At 51.0% G+C, this 8,800-nt stretch overlaps 1 protein-coding gene across 8 annotated transcripts in view; it reads left to right on the top strand.

The window, feature by feature from the left end:
- The window catches only part of Capzb (capping actin protein of muscle Z-line subunit beta), a 122,169-nt gene that overhangs the window by 80,292 nt on the left and 33,077 nt on the right, over nucleotides 1-8,800 (top strand). For all 8 annotated transcript variants that reach the window (XM_033767913.1, XM_010614233.3, XM_033767912.1 and 5 more), the window contains 2 exons: nucleotides 3,332-3,453; nucleotides 7,834-7,947. In XM_033767913.1, the coding sequence (XP_033623804.1) occupies nucleotides 3,332-3,453; nucleotides 7,834-7,947 (236 nt within the window). The remainder of the gene's footprint in view (nucleotides 1-3,331; nucleotides 3,454-7,833; nucleotides 7,948-8,800) is intronic.

The following is an 8,800-nucleotide window of genomic DNA, read 5'->3' as shown; positions in this document are numbered from 1 at the left end:
GACAGGGTCTCATTACATAGTTGAGACTGACCTGGAACTCACTATGTAGCCCAGGCTGGTCTTGAACTCACAGCGATCCTCCTGCCTCAGCCTCTGGAGTGCTGGGATTACAGGCGTGTGCCACCATGCCCAGCCCAGCACATTATCTTTGATCAAAAGAAATAAGGCTGAGCCAGGGATTTAGCTCAGTGGTTCTGCTGCCTGCCTTGAGTGCAAGGTCCTGAATTCGGTGATCCCCAGTACCAAAAACAAACAAACAAACAAAAAAGAAAGAAAGAAACTAGGCTGGTGGCAGAGTTTATGTTTAAATCCAAAGTTATACCTTGTAGATGGAGAACCAGTAGGCCATATACCATCCCAGATGCTTTTCATAGAGGGCCAGATCTCACGCAGTTCATGAGCTCCCTGGCCTTTCTCTGCACGCTACTACAATCTGGGGGATTCACTTTAAACGTATGCTTTGCAGAGACTGGCCAGGCTGGCTGAGGCTTTCAAAAGTCCAGGCTCAGATCTTTAAGGGTGGTTTATCTCTGCTGTGCTTCACCTGCTGTGCTTCCATGTTCATAAGCAGAGCAGAAGCCAGGGCCTAGGTCTGCAGTTCTCAGTCCTTCTACCAACTGTGGCTTCTCCAACTGTGTGTTTTAAAAGCCACAGCTAAGCTGACACACACGCGCGCGCGCGCGCACTGCTTCGATGACAGCTCCAGATCTCTCTGGTGCTTTCCCACCACATCAGGGTTTGTATTTGAGAATGCCGAGTTGGAGGCCCAACTGGAATTGGTCATTGGTGTCCATCAGAATTTGGTTCTTGACAACAGACTCTTTTAGTAAAGATTCTTGTTGTACATTGATTTGTTAATATAAAGATAAAGCCGAGCTAGACATAGCGGTGCACGCCTGTAACCCCATCACTCTGGGAGACCGAGGCAGGAGGAGCCCAGCTTGAGCCACTTAGTGACTTAGTAAGACTCTGTCTCAAAAACAAATAGGGCTGGGGAATGCAGCTCTGTGCGAAGACCCTATGTTCAATCCCCAGTAACACCCCCCACACACCCCAATCAAGCCAGTTGGGGTTTGGGAGGTTTTATGTGGCACAAGGTCCTTTCTTCCTCTCTGCCTCTCACCTTCCTTTCTCCCATAACCGGTCAGTGAACAAATAGTTTTTATATAAATACTAGGGAGAAATGATGGAAACATTCTTTATCCATGGATTAACCTCTTGGGTAAGAGTAAATTTGGAGTCTTACTTATCAGATCCCATTTTCTTGCCAGCTTGGCTGGCCTTGGACAGAACTAGGTCCATTTGTATCCAGTGCCTGAAGCAGCTGGTGAATTGAAGTGTGAGGAGGTCTAATAGTTGCCATCTGAGAGTAACAGAAAGAGTCAGATCCAGAACGGGAGACCAGGAGATGACCAAGCCTGCGTGGGCCACACTTCTGAAGGTGGAATGCATTCTCTCATTTGAACCTCACATTAACCTCTGGATTTTTATTAGGCCCCTTGGCAGGTGAGGAAGCCAGGTCTTAGTAGAAAAGTAAGTACTTGACTTGCCCAAAACTAGAAGCTCTCAGATAGTGGAATCAGGAAGTCTGGTTGAAGGGGCTCACTCGGGTAGAAAGGACGACATAAGTGGAGTTCCTCAGAGATAGGCGGGCGCAGAGGTGCTCAGGGTCATTTCTCTGGGTCCGTGACATCACAGTTGAACCACCCTGACCCAGCTGCCTAGGTGGAGGCTGTTAGACTCTCCTTTCCTCAGGCAGGACTCCCCTGATGAAGGGCTCTGTGACCGTGACTGAGCAGCAGTGGGGCAGGAGGGACTCTTCGCTATTTCCCTTTAGAAGTCAGATACAGTTAAGAGTGGAGAAGACCTGGGGCTTTGGAGGCTTTTAGCCCATCCTAGCTTTGATCTCTGTCCCCACTGTTCATATGGCCTTTGGGCAACTTAATGATTCTGGCCCCAACCATCTAATCTGTAAAATGGGCACAATCCATACCTACTTTACAGCAGGCCTGTGGACTTTCAGGTTAACAGCGTGCTGTCTACAGAGCCCCTAGCCCAGCGCATGATCCACGGCAGGCTCTTGGGAGCGGTAGTGGGTCACTTTGAAAATCAGCCCCTGTTTATTTGTTTGCTGAGGAGAGGGCCAATACATGTGGAGAAGGTCCTGCCTGGGCTTAATGGTGTGTGCATCTCCTTGGAGGCTGCTCTGTGTGCAAGAGACAGGCCGCCTCACCAAGGCCAAAGTTTCTGTGTTGCTGCAAACAGGGCTTCCTCCTCCCAACCGTGCTTCGTGGTGCCTTCTAAGCTGAGTACTAAAGCATGGGGGTGAGGGAGGGGCTGGGTGCTCGAGATGCCTGGCTCACAGTCTGGAGGCGTGCTGTCTGTTCCTGTCTTCAGGCGCTGGTCAGGGACTTCGGAGGAACGCGGCCCCTCTGGCGGTTGTCTTTGCCTTACAGTTTCATGTCTCTCCTGGGAAGGGTTATTGGTGCAGTTGGCCGCCACCTGCCTGGTAAAAGATGTGGTGGGGCCCCCTAGAACCCAGACCACGAAACAAGTCAGCACATGGAATACAGAAGGGAAGTGACTCCGACCTGAGGAATCCGTTTCTGACAGTACTGCCATCCCTTCCTGGAAGTTTTTGGTGGAAAGTCGTGTTTGAGTTGGAGGGAGGCACCCAGCGGGCTGCTCAGCAGCAGGGACCTGGTCACAATCAGCGGCATTTGCCCTGGGGTCCAGTCCTGCCTGTCTTCCTCAGGGAGGCTGCCCAGGCTGGGCTGTGCTGGGGAAAAGCGATACGAAGCTATCTCCACGGAAGATAGTACTGATGGTACGAGCCAACCTAGTCATGCTTGGCCAGGGGCCTGGAAAGTGTTGGAAACTCCACCCAGCATGGGAGCCTGTGGGAGTTCCCAGCACGGATGGGTTATTCTCTGAGTTCTTTGGATTCCTGTGTATTTGAAATGTTTACCTTCTTCAGGGCTTCAACTTGTCCTTTGCCCACACCCCAGAGACCAATAGCGAGCACATACATACTTCTATTTGCTAGACCACCCTGGCGATCAGGTAATTAGAGCTGCACATAGGTTTTGGAATGGAGAGTATATTGGAAATCACGCTCCACTGTAATTCAAGAACAGGTTTCTTCATAGAGGGACACAGTTGGTGTCAGGCACATGTGGAAAAGAAAAGAACAGGCCTGTAATTTTGGCAGGACACCAAGGGCCAGATGTTAATATACTGACCACAAGATGGCTACAGTAATCATTCGTGGACCTCAATTCAGGGAGCTATTTTAAACACTGTTTCTACCTGCTCCTTTTCTTTCTGCCAGGTCCCCAGTTTGTGTGAAGATCTCCTGTCTTCTGTTGACCAGCCACTGAAAATTGCCAGAGACAAAATGGTGGGCAAGGATTACCTTTTGTGTGACTACAACAGAGATGGGGACTCTTACAGGTGAGCTCATACCAGAAGGGCCATGGTATCGGCCATTCTGCCCTTTCAGCAGCACACGGACCTCTGGACTGTGACAGGCCAGCAGCCCACCCACCTGTTTCCCATTTGTCCTTCTGTCCTCTTCTTTCCCTCTTCCACCTCTTCCCCTCCTCCCTCCAGCTGTTCATCCCATCCACCAGCAGGTGTTTGTGGAGCACCTGTCGTAAGCTTTGGAGGTAGAACCCTCATGCATCTTACCGCCTATGTGAGAGGAAGATCACCAAAACAGCTGCTGTGTTGTAATCGCACTAGTCCTGCAAGGGGCAGCATCCAGGGTTACAGGTGATGGAGGTCCCGAGGATGGGGTGTCTGTGGTTAAGGGATGCCTGATCGGCTCCATCAGATGTGTACCTCTCCCCTCTCTGTCCATCACCGTGGTGAGGGCTGTAAACAGCCTGACATTGGTCCTTGCGTGGGAGATACATGTCATCACCTAATGGTCACGTGATCTGTGCAGCCAGTGCAGAGCCTGTCCAGGGTGTGGGGTTGAATAGACGAGGACCTCCTGAAGGAAGTAATATCTGAGGCAGGTTTTTAAAGGTGGGAGGAGATTATTCCCAAGAGTGGGATTCTTTCCGTGATGGACTCACTGCCTTGGAGAATGGAGGAGTTTCAGTGTGATTTAGGTGTCATAGGGGACACATCACCTGGGCTCAGGCCTGAAGCTGCAGCCTGATGGTCTCACTGGACAGGGCACTGGGTGTCTGGACAGCAGAAGCAGGAGGAAGGAATTACTTGAAGCCAGTGTGGGCTCCAGACTAGCACTGGGACTTTGACGGTCAGTTGTTATCTCTGGTCTGTAGCATCTTTGTGTAAGCATGCTTGGCACACTGGGCACTGTTCTGAGGCTCTCTTTTAAGGCGCCTGCAGCCCTGTGAGGAAGCCACACAGACAGTAAGCACATGCATAAGTAATACAGGTTGTGAAAGGATTGCTAGAGAAAACACAGGATACAGGCAGAGACAGGGTGGGCACACAGGCAGGCTCTCCCGCTAAGTGTACGTCAGGATGAAACCTTCAGGGACACAGGTCTGAGAGAAGAGCTTTCTGTGTGTCAAGGTCCCGGGTGGAGATAAGCTTTCTGGCCCTGAGCCATGAAGGCCAGAGCGGAGAAGGCATGAGGGTGGGAGAGGAGATCAGAGGCATGGCAGGGAGGGCACACAGGCCCTTGAAGGCCAGGCCGATGCTTGTGGGAAGAGTAAAAGAAGCAATACGTGTCGTGCTCAATAGCACAGAACTTGTATATTTGAATGGCTTAGTTTACGCTAACTTTCTATAAGAGACTAGACCAGTGTTTTATGATCATTTTCCCTCCCGACTTCACGCTGACGTTGGATAGAGAACACGGATGGCGTAATCTAGGCAGGGCTGCAGTAGAGATGGGGAGCAGAGGTGTGATTGAGTAGGATGCGGGTTGCAGTGCAGATGGGCACAGTGTGGGCGAGACGGTGAAGGCCTGGCAGCTGGAAGGTGGGTCAGTGCTGGCAGCAGGGAGGAAGACTCAGGAAGGACCTGCTTTGGGATGTGTTAAGCTTGAGATGCCTGTTATCCCTAAGGGGGTGCCATGTGGGTATGCACCCACAATCTAGGCCTCCCTCAGAGAGGGCCGGGCTGGAGATTAATCACAGAGAGCTGGTGGTGTAGCCCTGAAGTCAGGCAGCATTCACAGCATGGTGTCCAGGCTTTGTCCTCCTGTGAGCCTCGTGGGAAGTGGGCAGGACAGCTCTTGGAGAGAAAAGGCCGGTGAAGGTGCTAAGTGGTCTGACAGCCCGGGGTCACACATGGCCACAGGAAGCGCCCTTGGCAGACCTGTGGCTCAGGCTCAGAGAAGGCTTCTTGGGAGAGGTGGTATCAGCATTTTTGTTCTTTTTTTTCACTAGAAAACTTCAGGTAAGGCAGCTTTCTAAGGCATCCTTTCGAGGAGAGCCAGTGGAAAGAAGGGATCGGGTCCATGCCCAGGCTGTGCTCCCCTGACCTGCGGCCTTCCAGGGTGCCCTGTAGACCTGGCTGCTCTCCAGTGGTCCGAAAGGGCTCTGGGGATCTGAGAGCACTTGTGTTAAGACAGACCCGAGTTTTTCTTCTCTCTCCTCGATAGGAAACTTCAAGGTCTTCTGACTTTCCGCACACATTTCTGTCCTATGTTTGATCGTTTACTTAAATCAGATCCTTATGGTGTGATCGCTGCCAGCAGCGCTGTTTGAAACCTGTTAGCTGAAACAAAAAGCTTTCTCAGGGGAAAAGGAAAGGCCTGACTTTTGAAATCTAAGCGTTCCTGTCCATCTGTCTTTTCTCAGATGGCCTCCATTTAAGCTCTTAAATGTGTTCTGAATGCCCCTTCCACTAAGAATATTCTGCGTAATGTTATGATTTTTTCCCCCAGCTACAATTACCCCGGCTCCAGGCCTAACGGCTTGAAATGCTGTCGTCTGTGAGCCAGGAGCAACGTGAGTTACAGGCTGCTTGAAAGTTCCAGCCCCCAGCCTGCAAGAGGATGGGCTCTTGTGTCTCCTCAGGTTGCCTTAAATGAGAGCCAGTTGGGGGGCAGGGGAGTGGAAGTGTCTGGCTCGTGGGTGTGCTGAGGGGGAGTCACGAGGCAACATGTGGGGAGGCAGAAGTTAAGTTCACACACCACCACCAGTAGAGACCACATCTCCTCCATAAGTAAATGGTCATGGCAGTGGCAGTGGCATTCCGTCAGCAGCTTTCTTGTCTTTGAAATCCAGTGCAAGTCCTTGAGGTTTGTTTGTTTATTTGTTTTGTAGACAGTGTCTTGCCATGTTGCCCCACTGGGCTATCACTCCTAGGCTCAGGTGATCTTCAGCATCCTGGGTAATTAGGAGGACAGGTGCAAGCTGCTATAGCCAGATCAGTTTTGTTTCTTTGAGCTTGGATCTCCCTGAGCAGAAAGAACAGAAAGTTGCTTCATCTCTGTGGCCTGGAGGACCGACCACCTGCAGAACTTGCCATGTGTCTCTCCCTCCCTTGCCTATGGTCCCAGTGTCCTTACACAGCAGCCAGCACAGGCCCTCTTCCCAAAGACTTTCAGGCTTGGGCAGAGCAAGGGAAGTGTGAGAATCACATCTGGATGTTTGGGAGGGGCAGGGAAGAGGGAGTGGTCACTTCTGCCTTTCTAGGGGAAGTACAAGAATTTATTCTTTTAGCAGTTTATTTTTCAATGAACAAACTCTGGAGTGTCAGGCACTGTTCCGGGGCTAAGAAACCAGTGGAGAGCAAGGCAGAAAAGCCACATCCCTTTCTGAGCTGAAGTTCTAGAATTGGCTATCTAGATTTAAGTTCATTCAAATTAAATAAGATTAAACTATAGCCCCATGGGCACACCAGCTGCATCTCAAGCGTTCTGAAGCCACAGGTTGCTCATGGCTGCCTTGCTGGCCAGGGCAGGTGCAGAGCATTTCCATCCTCTCAGACCGTTCATCCAAGGTGAACAAGGTAGGTTCAGGGATGAGAAGCAGCACGCCTGCCCCTACCCCGACATGCTCTCCACGCCAGCTTGTAGGGTGTGTGTGTGTGCGCGTGCGAGCATGCGTGTGTGCAGGGAGACCAGGAGCTAATGCTGCTCTTGGGGCAACTGGGGGTGCACTTCTGTCTGTATCCAGGCAGATCTCAGTGTCCTTAGAGAGGCATCGGCCCGGGATTTCTCAGTGAACCCCACACAGGAAAGGATGTTCTAAGGCTCTTTCCGGAACTCTGTAAGGGGTTAAATCTGTGTCTGAGACCGTGTGGGACCACCAATGGCTGACATTTGGGTTGTAACTCAAGACTTTGTAAGTTAAAACTAAATTGCCAGTCATAACCCAAGTTGTTCGTATGTCAAAGCAGTTGTGCCTGGACCTGGGTCTCTTGCCTGCTTCTGTAATAACTCTCCTCTTAGACCTTCCTGTGTGAGAAGGTCTTGGGAACAGTTACCTGGAACTGCCAGTAACTCAGGAGGAGAGAGGGACATCCGCTGATTGCTACAGCGGTGGACACAGGGTAGCTAAGAAAGTGGGAAGGGAAGTTTAGTGAACACTTGCTGTGTGCCAAGCTGTGGCCCTGGCACTAGGCATCGTTTCTCTTGGCTGCTCATAGCAGCCCTCCTGTTAGCTTCGTGTCACACAGCTGGTGAGAGAGGCCACTGGGTGCATCCCTGGTCTTCCTTCTTCTGAGCCCTTGCTCTGAAAAACTCCAGAAAGCCCTCTTGGTTTCCAGGGCCTGTAACATCTGGGCTGCGGGCAGTAACTTTGCCTTTAAACTTTCAGGCAGCTGGGCTCAGGCTGACTGCTTGAAGCCACATCTCCCTGGAGTGACTCATGTGACCTCTCCTTCCTTCCTTCCCCCCAGGTCACCGTGGAGTAACAAGTATGACCCCCCTTTGGAAGACGGGGCCATGCCGTCTGCTCGGCTGAGAAAGCTGGAGGTGGAAGCCAACAATGCCTTTGACCAGTACCGAGACCTGTGAGTCCCCTGCTCCCTTTGTCTTCTGGCTCTCGTGGCTTTGATGGGACAGATTGGATGTCACTGTGACTCAGCCAGTCTCTCCTGCATCTGTTGCCTGGTTCATCCAAAATAACGGGGATCAATTTTGGGAAAGGAAGGCTCAGGAAGATAAGGTGTTTGGCAGAGGCAGGGCTTAACATCGGCTCTGTCTCCGGTAACCTCTGCACTTTCCCACCCCACACCCTCAGCTCTGACTGGGAGCTCTGCAGTTCCGCCGGGGCCAGGACAGGATGGGTCAAGGTCTCATCGGAAGGACTGTGCAGCCATCTCTCAACTAACATCTTGTGAATATTCGATTGGGCTTTGGCCTCTTCTTTAAGAAAGTTTAATCCCAGCACTCTGGAAGGCTAAGGCGGGAGGACTGCAAGTTTAAGCCCAGCCTGGGCAACTTACTTAGTGAGAGCCTGTCTTAAAATAAAAGGCTGGAAGTGTAGCTTAGTGCACAGATCGTGTTTTCAGTCTCCAGTACCAGCAGCAACAACAAAAAAGGCATTTTTGCCATACTATTTAGATTCTTTCTGCCCCCTTCTAATCCTGCCATGGCCATACTACCACAAGGATCAGTCAATTGCTCTTACGAGGGAGAGCTCCAAGACTGTCTCCTGCAGTGGTGTTTTTTGTTTTTGTTTTTAATCAGCAGAGTCCCCCCGCCCCATTAAGTTTATTAGTATAAACTTATTTAAGGTATTTTAGGTGTACGGTACAGTTACATCCGTCACTGAGATCTGGTACCTTTACATGACGTATCTTGGTTCTTATTTTTCCCTGTACCCTGCCCTCCCTCCACCCCCTCCACACTTCCCTATTTACA

The sequence above is a fragment of the Fukomys damarensis genome, unplaced genomic scaffold (genome assembly GCF_012274545.1).
Source record: "Fukomys damarensis isolate Sample0158 unplaced genomic scaffold, DMR_v1.0_HiC HiC_scaffold_23, whole genome shotgun sequence".
Classification (NCBI taxonomy): Eukaryota; Metazoa; Chordata; class Mammalia; order Rodentia; family Bathyergidae; genus Fukomys; species Fukomys damarensis.
Note: the sequence above shows the minus strand (reverse complement) of the source record. Positions and strands in the feature narration are given on the sequence as shown.